Source organism: Rhinolophus ferrumequinum, assembly GCF_004115265.2.
Source record: "Rhinolophus ferrumequinum isolate MPI-CBG mRhiFer1 chromosome 15 unlocalized genomic scaffold, mRhiFer1_v1.p scaffold_54_arrow_ctg1_1, whole genome shotgun sequence".
Lineage (NCBI taxonomy): Eukaryota > Metazoa > Chordata > Mammalia > Chiroptera > Rhinolophidae > Rhinolophus > Rhinolophus ferrumequinum.
Window position 1 is genome coordinate 5,657,883 of NW_022680357.1, and position 22,734 is coordinate 5,680,616.

A 22,734-nucleotide genomic window follows, 5' to 3' on the forward strand; every position below is an offset into this window, starting at 1 on the left:
GCAGGAGCTTATGACGTTCACCCACACATGGGGCCGTCCCATTGTCGCTCTGGCTGTCTTGGGGCCAGACGGAGAGGTGGTGGGCTTGTCCGTGGAGTCACACCCACCTAAGAGCACACGCACACCGGTGGCTGGGTGATGCTGACAGGCGCTGACCCTCTCCCGCCCAGATCCCAGAGCAGGGAGCTTGCCATAAGGCGACGTTCTGGTTTGAATGAGTGTTCTAGAAGTTGGTATGTAGCTTCTTTGGAAGCGCACACTGGGATGGGTGTGCAGTGCAGCCTCCCACAGGTTCCCACAGGTCACTGTCTCCCTTACTAGATTTTCCCCCCTCCATTATTTTCAGAGAAATAATATTCTTTGTGTTAAAATTTTTACTCGTTGTAGTTTGACTAGTCTGGGCTCCCAGCAGAGACCGTCTCCAAAAAGCCCCGATCCCGGCATGCTTGCAGTGAGCCCCAGGTTCTGGGCCGAGCAGCTTGAGGTGTGAGCGCACTCGCTGGGTTAGGTGAAGAGGCTGGGAAAGAACCGACGGGCAAGGAAGGGGCTCAGCAGTGACCGCCTGGCAGTTTCAGCGGACATTCATTGAGTGCCTGCTGTGGTCTCAGCCTGGGCCCAGCACCATCCCAAACCTGGGTAGAGCGGCAGGGAGCGAGGCAGGGTCTCTTGTGATAGTTCAGGTGTCTTCCTGGAGAAGTGAGCTGAGTCCCACTCATGTCTTGTCTGTTGAAAGAAGAAGTCCCAGAGAGAGACTTTAAAAGAGATGGGTGGATTTTTTCCTAGCCAGACAGTTACTGCTGTACTGAGGCGTCTTTTTCCTGGACTTGGAAGGTGGCAGTGCCAATCTATAGCATAAGTCCCACTCAAGGCTTGGCTTGGGCTTGTTCCCACAGCTGGCTCCTGACGCCTTTGTCACCAGACAAATTTGAAGCCTCTGGATTAGGGCTGGAGAGTGAGATGAGGCATTTAAAACTACAAAGAAGTATCTCTAGGACTTTGGGGATTGAGAGGAGGGGGAAGGTAGACAGGTGTTTTAGCATTTGCTGAAATGTTAGGATGAGCGCGGAGGGAGGAGGATGAGTCACGTGGGTATGAGGCGGACTTGGGCAGTGGGCCTCGTCTCCATCGCCACCTGCAGGCCCTGATCTGATCGCTTTCCCACCTGAGCCATCCTTCGCCTCAGGCCTTTGGCTTCTGGTGGACTTGAATGCTTCCTTCCCTGCCAGGAACTCCCCACTCAGCACAAGCATCTCCTCAGTGCCTCAAGCCTCGTGGCTGCCCCTGCATCTCGGGACTGTCCCTGCCCTTCACTCTGTGCGGTAACACTGGAGCCCATCAGTGAATACTGAATTGTACGAGCAGCGATGGCTTTTGTAGAAGGCATGTTTTAGCACTCTTGTTTGTTAATAAACACTGAACCCTGCACTTTATATCTTTTAACCAGAAGTTCTACTTATTTGGCCTAATCCTTGTGAAGGGTCACACGTGGGCTAGTCAGGAACTTGACGTTAAGAAACAAAGTGTGTTCTGACCTGCAGCCTCAGTGCCCAGAGTCAGTAGGATGTGGCAGAGGTTGTGGCTGCCCCGTGTAAAGGGGACATGCTCTTCAGCTCCACCCAAGATGTGGGAGGGGGACTTGGGGGGCTTCGTAGCACGCAGGAATTCAGACCATTCAGACCCCGTGCTGCCAGATCTTCTGGTGCTTTCCAAGAGAAACTGGGAATCCAGATTTTTATGTGGAGATTTTAGTTATCTCATTTTTGGGTTAACAGCTTTAGTGACATAATTTACGTATCAATTTCGTACTCAGTTCATATTCAGTTCACCCATTTAAAACGTACAGTTTTGTGGTTTTTAGTTAAAGGTTGTGCAACCATCGTAGTCAATTTTAGAACATTTTCATCACCTCAAAACAAAACTCCAGGCCAGCCCGGTGGCTCCATGCTCCTAACTCCAAAGGCTGCTGGTTCGATTCCCACATGGGCCACTGGGCTCTCAGCCACGAGGTTGCTGGTTCGATTCCTCGACTCCCACAAGGGATGGTTGGCTGTGCCCCCTGCAACTAACAACGGCAACTGGACCTGGAGCTGAGCTGCACCCTCCACAACTAAGATTGAAAGGACAACAACTTGACTTGGAAAAAAGTCCTGGAAGTACACACTGTTCCCCAATAAAAGTCCTGTTCCCCTTCCCCAATAATAAAAATCTTTAAAAAAAAAAAAAGAAACTCCATATCCATTAGCAGTTACTCCCCGTTTTCTCCCAAGTCCCCTAATCTCTGGCAACCACGAATTACTTCCTGTCTGTATGGATTTGCCTATTCTGTGCATTTCATATAAATGGAATCATACAATATGTGACCTTTTGTGGTTCTGGTTTCTTTAGCGTAATGTTTTCAGTACTTCATTCCTTTTTGTGGCTGAATAAATTCCATTGTATATGGAGAGACCACATTTTTTTTCCGTTCATTCATAGACATTCAGGTTATTTCCACATTTTGGCTATAGTCAGTAATGCTGCTATGAATGTTGTCTCATTTTAAAATGTTGGCAGCTATTTACATGAGGTACTTGGAATAGCCAAGCTCATAGAGACAGAAAGTAGAAGGGTGGTTGCCAAGGGCTAGAGGGAAGGAGGATGGGGAGATAGTGCCTCACGGGGACAGGATTTTCTTTTTGGATGACGATCAAGTTCTGGCGATGGCTGGTGGTGATGGCCGTATAGCAGTGGGAATGTACCTAATGCCACTGAACTGTACACTTGAAATGACTAAGGTGGTACATTTTATGTGTATTTTAACACAGTTAAGAAAATTAATTTTGGCCAACAACTAACGTATTTCAGGGAACAATTTCAGAAGACCAGGCAGGCACACACGACAGCGCCCTTGTGCTGGAAACACCTCAGCAAGCAGGACGGTGCACTGGGAGTCGTCCCCTCCGTGCGGTGTGACCCACACGTGCTTTCTTCCTGTAGTGACGTGCAGTCAGGGCAGAAGCACCCTGGGCCAGGCAGGGCACTGTGATTTCAGCATCCAGGGTGGGCAAAGGGCCTTTCCAGCCACATTTGGGTATTGCCAAGAGACAAGGGTAAGCGGGTGTACACAAATGGCTATTACAGGTCAAATGGTTTAAAATACTGGGATTGCTATTTTTTAGACTTTTTTTTTTTTAATTGGGGAATATTGGGGAACAGTGTGTTTCTCCAGGGCCCATCAGCTCCAAGTCGTCCTTCAATCTAGTTGTGGAGGGCGCAGCTCAGCTCCAAGTCCAGTCGCCGTTTTCAATCTTTAGTTGCAGGGGGCGCAGCCCACCATCCCATGCGGGAATTGAACCGGCAACCTTGTTGAGAGCTCGCACTCTAACCAACTGAGCCATCGGCCACCCCTCCAGAAGCTCAGCGGCAGCTCGTTGTCTTCAATCTAGTTGTGGAGGGCGCAGCTCCCTGGCCCATGTGGGAATCGAACCAGCAACCCTGCTCAGAACTCATGCTCTAACCAACTGAGCCATCGGCCTTCCCTTAAGACTATTTATTTTTGAAAAAAGTTTTTAGGTTCACAACAAAATTGAGAGAAAGGTAGAGGTTTCCCAGCTACCTCCTGCCCCCCACACATGCACAGCGTCCCCCATTATCAACAGCCTCCCACACCAGAGGGGTACATTTGTTAGAACTGATGAACCTACATTGACACGTCATTATCACCCAAAGTCCATAGTTTACAATAGGGTTCACTCTTGGTGGTGTACATTTTAGGGGTTCGGACAAATGTGTGACATGAATCCACTGCGGTAGTGTCACACAGAGTGTTTTCACTGCCTGGGATTTGGGTTTTGGGTGCGGTGTGGATAGTTTATTACACACAAGGCATCCTGAATTGTGCTCAGTTCTGTCCACTTTATTGGATTTGGGACATGGGCTGTCCACACTGGTCACTCGCTTTGGCTACACCTGGGATGGGGGCCAATGGGTGTCACCTACTAAGAGGGACAGGAAGAAGCTGAAGGGCACTGGAGGCTAGCAGGGTTTGACCAGTGTGTCAGACAGAAGGCGGGAGAAGGTGACTGGGGGTGTCAGACACTGCTTTGCACAAATGACCTCATGGTGCCCTCACAACAGCCCGGCCAGGCAGCACCAGATGAGCAAACAGACCAGAAGGGCTCGGTGGTGTGCCCAGGTCCTGCCACTTATGGGTGAGGAGCGCCTAGTCCCCGATGTTGGCTCGCCAAAGTTCACTCTGTACCTGGGCACAGCGGCTCTTCCCAGGCTCTGCTGATCTCGGCCACTCCAGGATCTGGACACAGTGAGTCACAGCTCCAGGCAGGGAAGTTTCCCACCCTGGGGCCTGGGGGACATGAGCATCACACAGGAATGGATGCAGATGGCCTCTCATGTTCTCTTGCTGACCTGGGTAGCTTAGAAGCCAGGCTGTTCCGGTCTTTTGCCTCCTACTCTGCCTCGGAGACTCACTGCCCTCACCCCACAGAGGCTGTCCTCTTCCCCACTAAAATGGGCCCCTCCTCCAGTAGTTAATTCCGCCTGTTCCCTTGCAGCCCTATGTATGCCAACCTGTAAATTATTCATTGCGTAGTTATAGAGGGTGCCAAAAAAAATGTATAAGAAAGGAAAAAACTATTAAAATTGTAATAATAAATACCAATAACAAAAGATGAAGTTGTGTGTACACTTTTTTGGCATCCCCGGTTTGGCTCTCCCACTAACCTAAACTCCGCCAGGCAGGGAGCATAACTTTTTTGGTTAACATTGTACACTGTAAGCTATCAAATGCTTTTTAATTAAATCAATTAATGAACAGGTTGAATGAATTTGGTCGAACTGCCCCGCCTTTCCATGACTCTGCGGGTTCTGAGGCCAGAGTAGAATAGTAAAAAGAGCCATGATGGAGGTTAAATCCACAGAAGAAAAAAAGCCTGTCACGGGACTTGGGCCATGGAACCTCGAGCGAGTGGCCTGTGTTCTCTGGGCCTTGGTTCCTTTTCTCTCAAGTGAGCGGGGACAGAGAAGGCTGAACCACCCCTGCCATCCGAATGCCTGGTGGACCATTACAAGCCTTTGCTGAAAGCAGTCACCTTTTCTCAAGTGTCAAATTGTGGTGACCTGTGGTCCGCAGATCTGCCACATTCTTTCTTTCGTGCATTGTTTTCCCAGCCTGTTTTAAAATTCACCCACATCTTGAGGCTGCACCCCAGGGCAAGCCCCACCCAGAAAGAGGGTAAGGAAAGAGAAAGGGAGAAAGGACCAGTCTCAGACTCAAAAGAAGGAATCCACTGGTGACCTCGCTAGCTTTCTGGAGATGAAGGGTGCGTGTGCAGGGATGTCAAAAGGCCTGGCTCCCGGCTGGCATGGGGAGCCCTCTGGGTCCTGGACTCTGCCCACACTCGAGTGAATTTCCAATGTAGAACAGGGTGGTCAAGCTGCAACCTGGGCTGTGGCCACAGCACTCCTTTCACACCTGTTGGACTAAAAACAGGGGGCCGGCCTGTTGGCTCAGGCGGTTGGAGCTCCATGCTCCTAACTCCGAAGGCTGCCGGTTCGATTCCCACATGGGCCAGTGGGCTCTCAACCACAACGTTGCCAGTTCAATTCCTCGACTCCCGCAAGGGATGGTGGGCAGTGCCCCCTGCAACTAAGATTGAACATGGCACCTTGAGCTGAGCTCCTGGATGGCTCGGTTGGTTGGAGCGCGCCCTCTCAACCACAAGGTGGCCGGTTTCGACTCCTGCAAGGGATGGTGGGCTGCGCCCCCTGCAACTAGTAACAGCAACTGGACCTGGAGCTGAGCTGCACCCTCCACAACTAAGATTGAAAGGACAACAACTTGATTTGGAAAACAGTCCTGGAAGTACACACTGTTCCCCAATAAAGTCCTGTTCCCCTTCCCCAATAAAAAAAAAAAAAAACAACAAACTGCATTGAAGTCCTGTGTGTTCAGTTACCCACTGCCTCTTCCGTCCTCAGACCCCCTCACTGCGGGATCCTGTCGGAATCTGTACCCCAGCAGGGCCACCCCGGCCCAAGCCCAGGAACAAAGCCCCTTTCTTTTGGAAGCCATCTGTGAAAACAATGGTCTTTATTAAAAAACCATTTTGTAACACAAGAAGGATCACTGTCTGCGCCTCCCGCCCTCCAAGATGGGGTTGCGAGGTGGGCAGGGTCACAGCCTGGCGAAGTCCCCTTTGTGCTGCTCCAGCCACTGATCCAGCGTCCTGGCCTTGGGGTTGAGCCTCAGGGTCAGTTCAATGTTGCGGTCAGGTTTCAGGCCATAGAAACGGAACATGTTGGCCAGGTCGTGGGCACCCGGAAAGCCTAGCTTCTCGTAGTCCTCGGGGGTTGTCTGGAAGCAGAGGGGAATGTGTGAGGGTCCGTCAGCAGCTCAGCACCTGGCAGACGCAGTGGGACCTGGGGGTGGGGGGGCACCTCAGTCCCTACCATGGTCGTCGCTAAGTTTGTCTGAAAACCATTCTAAAAAAGATGAAAGTTCAGAAACCACTGTGCTAGGTCAATTTAAATCCTGTTCTCTCAAGATCTTGAGATGGAAACTTCTCACTTCCTTCCAAATCAGAATTCTTCTTATATAACTTTCTTGCTCAAACACTAAAGCTGTTCTGCTTTCCAACAGAATTGGATTTGAACATCTCAGCTACTCAAATCCTCCACAGCCTGCCCCCGGCCTTTCTTTGTGTGGACAGTGACATACAGCCACTTAGTGCCTCTAGTCCCGTCCTTGTGCTAAGGGAGCTTCCACGTCGATTATTCCAGTCAATCCTTCACACACCCATTTTACAGATGAGGAAACTGAGGCAGAGAGGGGTCAGGAACTGTGCCCCAGGTCACACACTGGTGGGTGTTAAGGGCTGGGACCAGGATCCAAGTCCAGGGGTCTGACCCACCCGAAACCACCCCCATCATTGCTCTGTTTGGGTCCAGGGGATCTACATGTGGCTTTTGTCTTTTACTACCTCGGAGTTTCTGAGATTTTCTTTAATGAGGAGGTCTTACTTTCATAATGGGAAAGACAGGAAATGAAGCACCCGGAGGTCTGGACAGGACGACTGAGGGTCAGCAGGGAGAGGAGGGGACCGAGGGCTTTCTGCCCACCCATCCAGACCAAGTGTGTAGGAGGGCGCGGGAGGGGGCCTCTCTCTCTGACCTCCTCCCCTTTCCCTTCCGTCAAGTCACATCCCAGAGAAGCCCGGCAGCCCCGCATTTGCACTCCTGGTCCTGGCCCCTACTGGCCTCTCTTCCTGGAAACTGTCCTCACTTGGTCAAACTGCCTAAGCCAGAAATTTCACTCAGCAGCCACACTCGGCTTCCACCAACAGCACGACATGAATGTTTCCAGTTGTGAGGAATTCAGATTTACCTTGCCCTAGATCCCCCTATCTACCATGCACAGAGCCCTCCCGGGGGTTGGAACGACCTGTTCGGGGTGCAGGGGCCCACCTGGGCGTCGCGCACAGCCTTCCCCGTGTGCTTGGAGAGCAGAGCCGCGTACTCCTTCACCGTATGCCGGCAGGTACTGAGCCCGAGGTTCTGGCCGACGTATTCTTCTGGCATCTTCAGCAGGCTGAGCACCACAGGGCCCAGGTCGGCAACAGACATGCCGTCCATGGATATGTCCCCCATGGGCAAGCCTGGGGGTGGGGGGGAAGGCACATGCTGGCACGGGGCATGTCCCTGCACGGACAGAGTGACGTTTGCTGAGGGGAAGAAGCTGGTGTTCCCACCAGCCAATGACCAGGCATCTGCACAGATCAGCACCTGGCACGACTTGGTCACCTCCTGATGTCTGTGTCAGAGCAGCAGCAGCAGTGGCACTGAGTCAGGAAACGGGATGCGAGCCTCGCTCTGCCCCCTTGCCACCCTGTTTAAACCTGATCCTGGGTTATTCCATTCTTAGAGGGGCAGAAGAACCCTGGACCTGCCCACCGCTCCCAGGGCTGAGATGGGGACAAGAGACAGGAAAAGAAGGGGTTTCAAAAGGTCCCCCGAGAACAAGCCGGTGCCATGGGGCCCTGTTGCTCCCAAGGCTCCAGCCTCAGTGTACTTTGTCACATCCCGAATTCCTGATGTAGAAAACCGTGGGTGGGTATTCCAAACACCAACTCTACTGACAGGAATGCCAGGGGCTGGCCCAGAGCAGCGTGTGGCAGATGTTCATTAATGCCTGTTGAATTAATGACTACCTGCCAAGTCGCGGTTTTGTAGAAGACAGACAGTGGTGTTTGGGTCCTGCCATCTCCTCACCTATAAAAAGGGGCCAACACAGCTGCCCATTCATATCACCCAGGGATGAACCTCCAACTCAGAACACAACTTTGCAAACTATAAAGGGCACTGCCCATGTGCCAACACCAGGACCAGACTGCTCACCGTCAGGGAAGACGGGAGCAAGGGGAGCTTGTGTTCACACACAGGGTAAGGGTGGCCAGCCGAGGGCACTCACCCCTCCCACTTTGGCCTCTTGAGTGTCCTGCTCTAATCCACTGGCTGACCAGCAGGACACAAGTATATACGGTTCCCTCCAAGGCAGGATCCAGTGCATCCAGATTTGCAAACGGGTACTGAGAAGAAAGTGCTTTCCATTTTGTGGAATCTGTAACTGGCCTCGTCTTCCAAATCCTCTCCTTACCTTTGCAATAACTGCACTTGTCTCTAAAGCTTTCCACCGGACAAAGCTACGTCACCACACCTTGGTAGATTGTCTCATCACCCCTTCAAAAGTCAGTGTTATGCTCATTTCACAGAGCAGGAAGCAGAGGCCCAGTGAGGTTACATGCGGTGCTCAGTCACAGGCCTAATGTGAGAGGCCAGGACTTGGACCCAGAACCATTTGAGGACAAACCACTTTCTATGACACCCCCAGCTCCACACAGAGAGCAGACGCTTGAGGAAAGAGGAAGGGTGCTCACTCAGCAAGTAGCTCTTTCCATCCGGTGCTTTCTGGGGCAGGAAGTAGGAGAGAAGGTTCTCGAAATAGCCGGGCAGCCTCACACTGGTCATGGGAACGCCGAGGTCTCGGAAATATTCTTCCACCTCCCCTTTGCCATCAAAGTGGCCTGCCGCCAGTTTCCCCGCCGTCAGCTTCTTGATATTCTCCAGGCCGCTATAGACCACATAGCAAAGGCCCAGACGCTTGGCCAAATCGGCCAGCAGCTTTCCCTGGTGGGCAGGACAGGAGGAACCACAAAGCTAGGAGGATGTGTCCCAAATCACGGCCGCGGCTCTCTAACCCAGAGTTGCCACAGTGCCTGATGCTAAAAGCCCAACGCCACTTACCCTGGGGTAAGACCCCTCTTCCAGAACCACATCCTTTAACATGGGATTATAAGCCTCCACCACCCAGCGAACCTGCACGTCACTTCTCTAGATCATTTGGGCTGTTCTACTTTCTGACGTGCTTGATTGCAGCCTGCCCAGGTGCAATCAGCTGCTGCTAACTCATGTTCCTTGGAGAGCCCCGGAGTCCACAGGGGACAAGCTACAGCTCAGCGGTGAAGCACACAGGTGCTCGGGTTTTAGACCCGGCTCTGCCCCGCGCTGTGTGACGCAGCACAAATGGTCTAACTGTTCTGGTGAAATGGGGACAACAACAATACTTGATGCATGAGGTTGTGTAGGGGGGTTGAATGGTGGCTTCCAGAAAGGTGTGTCCACACCCTAACCCCCAACATCTGTGAATGTGACCTCATTTGGGAAAAAAGCTCTGCAGATATAATTAAGGAACTTGAGGGATCATCCTGGATTTTCCAGGTGGGCTCTTAATCCAATGACAAGTGTCCTTGTAAGAGACAGAAAACAGAGAAGGCCATATGAAGACAGAGGCAGAGACCGGCGTGATGTGGCCACGAGGAAAACCAGCCACCAAAAGCTGGAAGAGGCAAGGAGCAGAATCTCCCTTAGAGCCTTTGGAGGGTGTGTAGCCCTGCCGACACCTTGATTTTGGACTTCTGGCCTCCAGAACCGGGAGAGAATAAATTCCTGTTGTTTTAAGCCACCAGGTTGTGGTCATTTGTTACCGCAGCCATGGGACACTAATACAGGCTGTCAGGATAATGAGATCTGCTTCAACCAGAGAAGCTATCTTTGTCCACTCCATGGAATGAGCTTCCATGTAAGATGTAATTGAAGCAAGGGTTCAAGGCTAAACATAAGTTTAGAGACCAGAGGTGCAGTCTCGTCTCCCTTTATTTTAGAGGAAGAAACCAAAGACCAGAGCAGGGAAGTTACATGTCCAAAGCCACAACTGTGGTGAGCTGCACACGAGGCAGGACTGAAAGATGAAGTGCGTGACTCTCAACTTTTCCTCTAGTACCAAGTATACATTCCACACCGTGCAAATGTCCTGATCGTCAATGAGACAAGCAGATGTCTTATGGTTCCTCTCATATCCCTCCCGCCACCTGGGTTCAATAGCCACCTAACTAGAGAGAATCTGGGTGGAAAACAGAATAAAGGGAAACATAAAACACGTGAAAGGGGACATGGGGGACTTTCTGGAATGACAGAAACATATTTTGATCAGATGGCAGTTTACGGGCATATTTATCTTCAAATTTCCTCAAACTATACAATTAAAATGTGTGCATTTTATAAGAAAATCATGGATCAACAGAGTTAGTTTTTTAGAAAGTGTAATGTCATTGGATGACAAAGTAGATTAGTGGTTTCTTGGGGCTGGGGAGCGGGGACAGTGGGGAGTGAACGCTAACAAGTATAGGGTTTCTTTTGGGAAGGATGAAAATGTTCTGGAATTAGGTATTTGTGATGGCTGCCCAACTTTCTGAACATGTTAAAAACCAATGAATTGTACACTTTAAAAGGGTGAACTGTATGGTACATGAATGATACAAAAAAACAAAAAATGCACTGGATGAGAAAGCAGCCCCCTCCCACGCTCATCAAAGTCTAGGAGGGCTGCATGGAAGAGGAGGGGAAAGGCCTGCAGCGGTCAGTGTATAGTAGGGCAGGGTAGGCCCCTCTTGCGAGTCAGAGCTGCCTCCCAGGAACCAGCAGGGACTTGGGAGCTCCTTCTAGGATGCCCTGCAATTAGCCCTGGCCTCCCCACACCCTCCCACCTGCCCTCACCTGTTTGACCTCCTGCTCCTGGCTGCAGTTCTCCCAGTAGTTGGTCACGATGAAGGTGGCATAAGCCCCGGTCAGGGCCAGTTCCATGCTGGCCTCATCATCCTGGTCGCCCTGCACTACTTCTGCACCTTGCAGCTTCAGCTCCTTTGCTGCCTTCTGCCCAGGGTCCCGGGTCACAGCCCGAACCCTGAACGTTCCATCTTCCAGGAGCGTCCGGGCCACTGAGCCCCCTTGGGCACCTTTGAATATTCAAAAAGACCTGCAGGATTGGACCTGCCCGGGAGTCCTGCTAAGGGTGAAACCCTGAAGGGAATGATCCACCACAGCGAGACCCCCAAGACACTGACCTGTTAAACCATCTCACACCAGTTTTAAATAACAGCTTTATTCACTTACCATAATATGCACTTTTTAAAAGTGTAGTGTGTCGTGGCTTTTAGCGTATTTAGAGTTGTGAAACCATCATCACAGTCAATTGAAAACATTTTCATGCCCCAGAAAGAATATCGTACCCATCATCAGTCATTCCCCCCATTCTCTCCTCCCCCAGTCCCTGGCAGCCCCTAATCTGTTTTCTGTCTCTACGCATTTGTCTGTTCGGAACGTTTCATGTAAATGGAATCCTTCACTATGTAGTCTTTTGTTTCTGGCTTTTTCCACTCAGCATGTTCTCAAAGTTTCATCCGTGTTTTAGCAGGCATCACACTTATACCTTTTAAAAAATTTAACAAACGTATCATGAAATATTTAACAGCTACAAAAAGGGATACCAACACCCTTAGCTTAAAAAATAAATTACCTACATATTTTCCCAGAAAAGATCAAGAAAATTATAAAAATTAAAATAATCAAAAGGAAAATAAAAATTATCTATAAATATATGTACAAGAACATAGCTGCAGCACTATTTGCAACAGTGGAAATATATAGGAATTTGGTAGGAATCTGGTTAAGTAAGTGATAAATCTACATAAGGTAATTAGAAAGAATGTGGCAGATCTGTATGTATGGCTTGGATAAGTGAACATGATGATTCTGGAGATTGCAGAACTGCAACTGCCATCATACAGTTCTGATGGAAATGTCTGACAGTTTCTCAACATGCTAAACGCAGTTACCATATGACCCAGCAAGACCCAGGAAAACTGAAAACACACATGCACACAAAAACTTCTATATGATTGTTCATAGCAGCATTACTGACAATAGCCAAAAGTGAAATAAATCAAATGTCCAGAACAGGCAAATCTATAGGCCAAAAGATTGGTGGCTGTCAGGGTCTGGGGAAATGGGGAGAAATGGGGAAGGACAGCTAGGAGGTGTCAACGTAAGAAATGTCCAAACTTGTAGAGAATTTTTATGAAGTCTATTTGAGCCAAATTGACATGTGCCAGGATGCAAAACCTCAACAGATTGAGAAAATGCTCCGGAGAATGGCAGGTTTGCAGATTATTTTATACATTAGAATCAAAGGAGGAGACGTAAAAAGGGTTACATGAAATCCATGGGTGGCAGATTAAGGGGGCAGGCGAAAGCAAAGCAGAGAAATCTCTGGGACTGTATAAAAAGCAAAACGGATAAACACATACTTCTTTTACACTAGTGAGTACAGGATAGTTAACATTTACAGAGACAGTATGCCGGCAATAAGATAACACTGAGGGATTCTGTGGTCTTACACTGATGCCAGAGGTTGTGCCTTGAGGGATTTGGAAAAGAAGATTACTCTGACATTTCAAACGTATGTTCTTGTAGATGCAAAAAGACACTAGACAGGCTCCCTTAAGGTAAATCTGTCAAGGAAGCTACAGTCCTAGGATCATGACTACCTGCTATGACCCGCTTTTAGTTAGGAATTTGTTATGTTCAGACCATCGTGTGGTTACTGTTGGTCTTTTGAGTTTGTAAGGCCCACCTTACAGGCTTCCCTTGAGCTTGTCAGGTTTAATATATGACCCTTTTTTCGTCCACACAGGTATGGGACTTCTTTTGGGGCGATAAAATGTTCTAAAACTGATTGTGGTGATGGACACAGAATTCTGCAAATATACTGGAAACCAGTGAACTGCACACTTTAGATGGGTAAATGGTATGGTATGTAAATTGTACCTCAATAAAGCTGTTACATATTTTTAAGTATATATAAGAAAGAAAAACAGGTGGGAGCAAAATAAAACACTACCGTTTAAAAATAATATCTAGGACTGGCCCTCAGCGGGCCTGGAGGAGTCGTGTTCTCTCGGCCGCCCGGCGCGACACCGTCTCCGGACCCAGCATGTAGGTGCCGGGCGGCTGCCATGAACTCCGGAGCCATGAGGATCCACAGCAAAGGACATTTCCAGGGTGGAATCCAAGTCAAAAACGAAAAAAACAGACCATCTTTGAAATCTCTGAAAACTGATAACAAATCAGAAAAATCCAAATATAAGCCACTCTGGGGGAAAGTATTTTACATTGACTTACCTTCTGTCACCATATCTGAAAAACTGCAAAAGGACATTAAGGATCTGGGAGGGCGTGTTGAAGAATTTCTCAGCAAAGATATTAGTTATCTTATTTCCAATAAAAAGGAAGCTAAATTTGCACAAACCTTTGGCCGAATTTCTCCTGTACCAAGTCCAGAATCTACATATAATGCAGAAACCACTTCACCTCATCCCAGCCATGATGGAAGTTCATTTAAGTCTCCAGATTCAGTGTGTTTGAGCAGAGGAAAATTATTAGTTGAAAAAGCTATCAAGGACCATGATTTTATTCCTTCAAGTAGTGTATTATCAAATGCCTTATCGTGGGGAGTAAAGATTCTTCATATTGATGACATTAGATACTACATTGAACAAAAGAAAAAAGAATTGTGTTTGCTCAAGAAATCAAGCACTTCTGTAAGAGATGTGGGGAAAAGAGTAGGTATTGGCACACAGAAAGCAAGAACAGGTAGACTCAAAAAGCCTTTTGTAAAGGTGGAAGATGAGAGCCAAGTTTATAGACCATTTTATCTTCAGCTGACCAATATGCCTTTTATAAATTATTCTGTTCAGAAGCCCTCCAGTCCATTTGACGTAGATAAGCCATCTAGCATCCAAAAGCAAACCCAGGTTAAACTAAGAATCCAAATGGATGGCGATAAATGTGATGGAATCCCAATTCAACTCCAGTTGAAAGAGAAGAAAAAAAAAGGATATTGTGAATGTTGCTTGCAAAAATACGAAGATCTCGAAAATCATCTTTTAACTGAGCAACACAGAAACTTTGCACAGAGTAATCACTATCAAGTTGTTGATGATATTGTATCTAAGTTAGTTTTTGACTTTGTGGAATGTGAAAGGGAAGTGCCTAAAAAGAAAAGAATAAAATATAGTGTTGGATCCCTGTCTCCTGTTACAGCAAATGTCCTGAAAAAGCCTAAACCAAAAGAAAAGCTAGAATTGCAACCTATTTCTCACAAAGACTTCAGGGAAAACAATGTACAGGTGACTGAACAGAGTTTCCTATATAAAGAAACCCAGAAACCTGAACAAAAGCTTGTGTTTATTTCAGAACATGACCCCTACCTTTCAAGTGAATTGAGAAGACTTGATGAGAAAACAGCTAATAAATGTTCCATGTTAAATACAACTGAAAATGACATACAACAAAATTATACACATCTACCTCCAGATAAAAATGAACAGGGATGCATTCTTGATGTTTGTGAACATAAATCAATTATAAATGAAAATGACTTAGAAGAACTAAGGGTAGGTTACTATCCTTGTAGGCTACAGACATCTATACAAGTTTCTGATTTCAATATGGATAATAGTGACTGTCAACCAAAACAAAAGTCAGATACTGTGTTTCTTCCAGCAAAGGATCTGAAAGAAAAGGATCATTCAATATTTGGTCATGATTCTGGTCTGTCAGCAAAAAACAGTTCACAGGAGCACCTAACAATTCAGGCAAAGACTCCATCCCAAAGTCGTCCCGAGGAACCCAGTGAGTGTGACATCAAGATTATGGATAATTTACCTTCTGGTGAAATCAGTCGGAAAGTGAAAATATTAGGAAGAAATATAAAAGAAAATCTAGAACCAAATGAATTAGATAAGAAAAGAACTGAATGCCTTATTACACAAGACGAAAACAGAATTTGTAGTTCACCAATACAATCTCTACTGGACTTATTTCAGACTAGTGAAGAGAAGTCAGAATTTTTGGGTTTTACAAGCTACACTGAAAACAGTGGTATATGTGATGTTTTAGGTATTTGGGAAGGGGAAAATTCAAATAATCTGTTGTCAATGTTTTTCTCTTCTTCAACTTCTACATTTACTGGTTTTTAGAGTTAAATGCCTTTCAGAAGCAATGAAGATCATATTCTTGAAATTTATATAAAAAATTTATATAAATATGTGTAAAATTCTTTTTGCCAACTTTGTTTACAGAACCAAATGTAAATGTTAACAATAAAGATGATGTTTGCATTTTTCTACACAGTTGAACACCTATTATAGAAAAATTGTAAAATAAACTTATGGCTCTTATTTTGCATACTAAAAAAAAAAAATATCTATTTAGATATACCTAATCTAGTAGGATACTCAAACTAGGCAACAGTGATGGACGGGGTGGAGGGAAGACGTGGGAGGGAGATTTAATTCTAGTATGATGAGAGCAAGTATTTTTTAAAAATTCAAAGGGCATCTGCACTCAAGTCCCTTCCCCACGGCTCCACCTCGTATCAGGAGTGGGAGCCTGTGGAGACAGAGTCCCAGACAGCAGTTTCCAGGCTCTCGGCCTCACGTGGAAAGGTGCTGGCTCGGGTAGTAGATGGCTGTCAGCTGTTACGGGTTAGCCATTGGCCGCTGATATAACTGCTGTGGCTAAGCTAGCAAGGGTGGATTGCAGATTGTGCATTGCAGAGGGGCGGATTGCAGTTAGCAAGTGAGGTTGGTTGGCAAAGAAGCGGATGGCAGGTCCTGGCTCCTGTGGCTCCTGCTTCCTGTGTCTCCAACCCAGCCGCCAGCAAGACTATAGTGCAGGGGTGTCCAAACTGCGGCCCGTGATCCATTGTTAACTGGCTGGCAGCAAATTCCAAAAATATATTTAGTTTACTTACACCAGGTGAGGCAATACGTACTTCACCTCGAGTGAGTGGCCCGGCTGTTTGTGTATGTTACCGCCTATGGCCCTTGGTGAAAAATGTTGAAAAGTTTGGACCCCCCTGCTATAGTGGTATGACTCCCCTACCCATGGCTCCCTGGGTGTTCCTTTTGGCCTCACAGTGTACTGGTTCTTATGTGGGGAGCGGGACTAGAGACCCCGCATGACACCCTGCATGACAGCGCCATCTCCTCAGGAGTCTGAGCCATTTCTTCTTCCCTCAACGGCCCCCCCACACACACACACACACATACACACACGGCTCCTGGCGCTGGGGGCGGGGCGCCTGGCTGTGCCCGGCTGGCCTCCACGAGGGGTCCTGCGCTTCCGAGCCTCTCACTGGTGTTCTGCTTACCTGTGGCACCAAACACCACCACTAGTTTCCTGTCCGCCATGCCTGCCGGAGCAGGGAATTCAGTCCCGAGAAGTCTGGGGACCAAGAGAGACGCGGAGTGGGCGACCCCGCCAAGGATCCCCGCCTGGAACGATCCCGGCGTGCACCGTGTAGGCCGGAGGGGGCAACCAGCCGGGGGAGGGCTGGGCTCCGCGACCCCGGGCGCCACCCTTGGGCCTGACGCCCCCTACCCGGCCCGTTCCCTGGACCCTCACCCCCACACCCCGCCCTGGTCACTGCGGCCAGCTTTACCTCCTCACCACGGCCTGGATGGGAAACGCTCCGGGGAATTGGGGACCCCCATTTTTGCAGCCGAGTCTACCGCGCAGGGGGGGAATCTAACACTACAAGGGGCGCCGATCCCCTGCCGCAGCTTCAGCCCTACCCTGGCAAAGCCACCTCTTCTTGGTCGCCCTGCGGGAAGGGCCCTCAGGCTGCGCTGCTTCTTAACCCCCCGCTGTCCAGGCCCTGACTCCGCGCGGAGTTGATCCGTCACCCTCGCCCACGGGCACAGATGGTTGGTTCGCCCCGGCTCGCGCGGGACTCCGCGGAATTTCAGGACCTGTCAGCCAGTCAGCCCCAGGCATGCGTAAATCGGGTTTGGCAGAAATGCACGTAGGGAGGCCGCTTAGCTGGCGATTCATGAATGCAAGAAGCAGGGCGTGGGGGGGAAAGAAAACAACCTCTTCGTCTTGAGTGAACATATGAATTTGTAGATATGGGGTGTCACCTAAAGATAATCTATATCCGTGAGTCTTAACCCCCTAAGGTTGAGTTCTTCTATGCCTGACTCATTGTGGGGACAGAGCCCCAAAAAGCAGTTTCCAGGCTCTTGGCCTCACATAGAAAGATGTTGGCTCAGGTAGTAAATGGCCATCGACTGTGATCAAATGGCCATCAGCTGTGGCTAGTTGGCCGTCAGCTGTAACCAGTGAGCCATTGGGCACTAATATAACTGCCGTGGCTACGCTAGCAGAAAATGGGGGCTATCAGGAAGATGGTGGCTGAGCCTGCAAGTGGAGCAGTGAGGGTTGGGAATTGTGTGGCTCCTGTTTCCTGTTTCTCCAACCCAGCCACCAGTGAGAATATAGTGGTGACTCCCCTACCTATGGCTCCATGGGTGTTCCTTTTTGGCCTAGCCATATCCTGCGTTCTTGTATGGAGTGGGAACACAGACCCCGCCGGACGCCCCGCATGACACTCATGGTTGTGGCTAATACTACTTGCACAGATTTGAATTCTTTTTAACAGAAAAGTGAGATTTCTTTGTTTTCAACTAAAACTCACAAATGATGCTCTCTCGCCTCTTCTGAAAACTTACTGCTGATTGGATGAAAACATTCGTTTTTTTCATTCATTCCAAAATCTGTGTTGACCCACCCAGGAATGTCCCTTTGGGGACAGCAGTCACTTATATGTTCACTGCTGAATTTCCAGCATCTAACATAGTACCTGGCATAAAGTAGGCGATTGACTTGTTTAAACATCTGCGAGGTACTGGAGTTACAAGGAAATCAAGCTAAAACTTGACGTTGTTTTCCTGAATCTAGTGGTGGAGATACTCCACAAGGTAATGTGTATTTCATTTATGTAAAATACTGGTCTTTATTTATAAGATGCATATATTTATGTTAATAAATACACACTTATGTTTACTTCATTTATAAATGAAGGTATCATCTATGTGTTCATCTTGCATAAATATTTTGTAGTGTCCTGCATGCACACCTTGTTGTGTTACGCCTCTATGCTTAGACTGTAATGTTTGCCTGGAATACCTTCCTCCCACCTCCTTAGATAGGGTTGACTCCTACTCATTCCATAAAATTCCATATAACCACCACTTCCTCCAGGAAGTCCTCCCTGACCCCTAAGCTAGGTTAACTACTCCAATTCCCAACTCTATCCCACTGCCAAAATTGTTTCTACAATATTAGACCAAGGGCTTCCTAAGAGCTGACCCCATGTCTTGTTTGTCTCCGTATCTCTCCTTCCTGGTAAAATGTCCAGCACATAGTAGGAACTCAATAAATACCTAGTAAATGGAACCCAAATACATATTACTCTGATAAAAGTTGAAGTTTCTGTTTATTTGCCTGGGATTAAAACACAAAACCAGATGTGCTGAGGTCTGCACTTTAAGGAAATAAATCCAAATAAGAAGGTTCCCTGCAGGACCATCTGGATAATTTGCTAGGCCTGGTGCAAAATGAAAATGCAGGGTACCTTGTTCAAAAATTTTCAAGGATTTCAAGACAATGACAGCTGAACATTAAACCAAGTGTAGGCTCCTTCTGAAGGTGGGACCCCGTGTGAATGCTTGGGTCATAAGCCAATGAAGCTGGCCTTGGTGCCCAGGTTTAACTGAGAGTAGCATCCCAGGGCCACATTGGGACCCAAGCAACTCCAGTGCCTTTTGGCTTTGCTGAACTTACAGCTTGGGAAATCAGTACAGGCAATGAGTTGCAGGGAATAGCACCTCTGCCCCTGGGCTTCTGGTCAGTGGTGCCAGTGCCAGGGGGCTGTGTGAAGTAGGTGGGCAGATTGGCAGCCTGGGCAAAAGTCTTGTCTTTTGAAACCTTACCCACTCTGTGGTCCCCTGAGACCTGAATGGAGAGATTTAGCTACTGACTGGTTCCTTTCTGTGGGACTTCTGTATCTGACAAAGGACCTCCTACAAAGCACTTGCCAGTTCACCCAGCCCAGTGACATGTACTAATGATAACAGTGGGAACCCTTTTCGGGGTTCCTCCTATGTGTCAGAGCACAGGTTAAGCCCCACATTATCTCATGTGAAACCTCAAAGCAACCCCTCCTTCAATCAGTTTAATTCAAGTGTGTGTGTGTGTGTGTGTGTGTGTGTGTGTGTGTGTGTGTGTGTGTGTTTGGGGCAGGGAGCAGTACAGTGTGTACTTCCCATTAGTCCTTTCTTAAAATTCATTAGTTTTCATTTGATTTTGAGAGCCAAGTAATGTATAATGCATTTATGCATTCTTATAAAAAATTTAAATGGTACTATAAATGAAAATTCCACAAGCCTCTTTCTAAGGGATAAAAAGAGAGTTTTATTCTGATACGATTTGCAAATCAGAGAATGTAGACTTCAGCATGAACTGAAGACACAGTCTAGGGTGGGAAGAATAAGGCAAGGGATTTAAAGGTGAGAGTTGTGAGGAGTTGCTGATCAAAGGGATGGGGTGCTGGGGAAACAAAACCATAAACTTACATCATTCATTTTTTGATTGGTGTGGGAAACTGGATTTTCAGAGGTCTGCTGAAGCACACGGGAAGACAAAAACCATGGGTAGTTTCGATTGACTCAAGGCCAGCAGGTACAGTTACGGATATGACCAACAGTTGGAGTCATAAGACACGGTCATCAGGGGAGGGGTGGGTCACAAAGCAGCGGCCAATGCCTTAGTTTCCTTTGGAGTCTGCAAAATAAAATATTAAAACAAGTTTTGTAGTGAAATGGACAATGCAAAGAATGCAGTTCATCAGGTAGACAGAGTCAGAGTTTAAACTGCAAAATGGCCTAGTCAGTCGAGCAGGGTCAGAGATCAAGTTGCAGAAGTGTCCAGATATTTGGCTACAAAATTATGATATTAGAATCCTTAGTACAGATAAAGCACAAGTAACCCTGGACCTCCTATCATTCTCGTGTGTAAACCTTCCCTGCTTTGGGATGCATTTGCATACCTAAACATGAACATGAAGAAAGATAACATTTTGTAGTTATAAAAATGAAAGGAGTCATACTGAATATTTTTCCCCAAATTTTATGATGAAAATTTGTAAACCTACAGAAGTGTTGAAACAACTGTGTAGTGAACACCCATATACTTACCACCTGGATTCTTCAATTCTTAACATTTTGCTATTCTTGCTTTATCAGATATCCATTTATCCCATCAACTGTCTTATTTTATTTATTTATTTATTTATTTTTTAAACTTACGAACTGTTTATTTCTGGAATTTTCCACTTAATATTTTCAGACCACAGTTGTTGACCACAGGTAACTGAAACTGCGGAAAGCAAAACCACAGATAAGCGGGGGGCGGGGGGGCAAAAGGGGAGAGGGATTTCTGTATTCAAGGACATGCCTTTAGTAATTCTTCCTTCTCTCTTCTCCAACATTAATCTTCCCCTCTCTACTGGATCCAGCGATTCTGGATCATTCCAATCATCATACAAGCAGGCCAGGATTTCTCTCCATTAAAAAAAAAACAAAACTCTCTCTTGACCTCACTTCCCTTCCAGCTCTTGTTCCATTCCTTTGCTCCTTTATAGCAAAACTCGTGAGCTAGTCACACTGTTTGCAATTCCTTTCCTCAATTTCTTCTTGAATCCATTCCAATCAGGCTTTCTGTCCCATCGCTCCACTCTGAACTGGTTTTCTCAAGCTCACCTGTGACTTCCACATTTTCAAATATAATAGTCACCTCTCACGCCTCATGTTATTTGACACATCAGTAACATTTGGCTCAGCAGATGACTCCTGAGACCCTTTCTTTACTTGGCTTCCAGAACAACACATTCACCTCTCCCTCTTTTCTTATTTTATTGACCACCTTTTCTCATGTCCTTTATTGGCTAACTGTCTTATTTTTTTAATGCACTTCAAGTAAATTGCAGATATCAGTACCCTTCACCCCTAAAAACTTGAGCACACATATTATTTAGGGTTCAATATATTTTTTTTAAATTTAGAAATTATATACCGGGGGTGCCAAAAAAAATGTATACACATGACTTGTATTCTTCTTTTGTTATTGGTATATATTGAGCATTACAGTTTTAATACAGTTATTTCCTTCTTAAAATGTGTATACATTTTTTTGGCACCCTCTGTTTTTTGGTATTTTCCTACAATTTGCTTTCCGTCTTTTACATAATGTCCTCCTACAAGTGGTGTCTACCCTTCCTTTTTAATGGGACACAACTCTATTGAATGGATGTGCCCTTGTCAATCCCTATTCCATCCTCTTTGGGTGGACATTTATGTTATTTCAAGGTTTTCACCAAAATGGAGTATCCTGGTACGTGTTGCAGTGACATTCCTTGCTTGTGCCTCTTTGGGTTCTTGCGAGTGTTTTTCTAGCATAGCTACCCAGAAGTGGAAGTGTTGGATCAAAGAGGATGCCCATTGTAAATTTTAACAGATCTTGCCAAATTGTCCCTCCTTCCAAGCCATGTGAATAAAAAGGGCTTCCTTGGCAAGCCTGACAAGCTCAATAACTGAAAGTAATTACACAAGATGTTTTGATCATAAAAAAAATACCTAACTGCTATATCAAACTAAAAAATTTTTGCACAGCAAAGGAAACCATCAACAAAACAAAAAGACAACCTACTGATTGGGAGAAGGTATTCGCCAATGATACATCCTATAAAGGGTTAATATCAGAAATTTATAAAGAATTCATACAACTTAACACCAAAAAAACACACACACAAACAATCCAATTAAAAAATGGGCAGAGGAACTGAACAGATATTTCATCCCAAGAGGACACACAGATGGCCAATGGACATATGCAAAGATGCACAACATCACTCATATCAGAGAAATGCAAATTAAAACCACAATGAGCTAGCACCTCACACCTGTCAGAAGGGCTATCATCATTAGATCAACAAACAAGCATTGGCAAGGATGTGCAGAAAAAAGAACCCTCATGCATGGGGTAGGATTCCAAATTGGTGAAGCCACTATGGACAACAGTATGGAGATTCCTCAAAAAATTAAAAATAGAGCTACCTTATGACACTGCAATTCCACTTCTGAGTATTTATCCGAAGAAATCCAAAACACTAATTTAAAAAGATATATCCACCCCTATGTTCATTGGTGGGTTGGCAGAGAAGCAGACGGCGGATTACAGATCATGTGGATCCCACTTCCTGTGTCTCCAACCCAGCCGCCAGCAAGAATATAGTGGTATGATCCCCCTATCCATAGCTCCCTTGGTGTTCCTTTTTGGCCTCACCATATCCTGCGTTCTTATGTGGGGAACGGGAGCCGAGACACCGCATGACACCCTGCATGACAGTACCTCTGTAAACTATGGATGTTAAACGTTCATTAT

The 22,734-nt window shown here is 46.8% G+C and overlaps 2 protein-coding genes across 2 annotated transcripts; one reads left to right on the forward strand and one right to left on the reverse strand.

Moving 5' to 3' along the window:
- Positions 1-6,086: 6,086 nt before the first annotated feature.
- NMRAL1 (NmrA like redox sensor 1) lies at positions 6,087-16,851 on the reverse strand. The gene is made up of 5 exons (XM_033101757.1): positions 16,604-16,851; positions 11,107-11,345; positions 8,931-9,180; positions 7,462-7,652; positions 6,087-6,352 (listed from the first exon to the last, which is right to left on the reverse strand). Exons 1-5 carry the CDS (start codon positions 16,641-16,643, stop codon positions 6,173-6,175), a joined length of 900 nt encoding a protein of 299 aa, XP_032957648.1. The 5' UTR covers positions 16,644-16,851; the 3' UTR covers positions 6,087-6,172.
- On the forward strand, positions 13,315-15,637 carry LOC117019692 (protein DBF4 homolog A-like). The gene has a single exon (XM_033101756.1). It carries the CDS (start codon positions 13,404-13,406, stop codon positions 15,426-15,428), a length of 2,025 nt encoding a protein of 674 aa, XP_032957647.1. The 5' UTR covers positions 13,315-13,403; the 3' UTR covers positions 15,429-15,637.
- Positions 16,852-22,734: the final 5,883 nt, after the last annotated feature.

What these genes read in the sequence shown, in the direction of transcription:
- LOC117019692 (XM_033101756.1), top strand. Translation starts at nt 13,404, where the DNA reads ATGAACTCCGGAGCCATGAGGATCCACAGCAAAGGACATTTCCAGGGT.
- NMRAL1 (XM_033101757.1), bottom strand. Translation starts at nt 16,643, where the DNA reads ATGGCGGACAGGAAACTAGTGGTGGTGTTTGGTGCCACAG. An exon ending in TGGAAAGAGCTACTTGCTGA is followed by an intron (nt 7,653 to 8,930) that starts GTGAGCACCCTT and finishes CCCCACCCCCAG; the next exon opens with GCTTGCCCATGGGGGACATA. An exon ending in AGGCTGTGCGCGACGCCCAG is followed by an intron (nt 6,353 to 7,461) that starts GTGGGCCCCTGC and finishes CTCTGCTTCCAG; the next exon opens with ACAACCCCCGAGGACTACGA.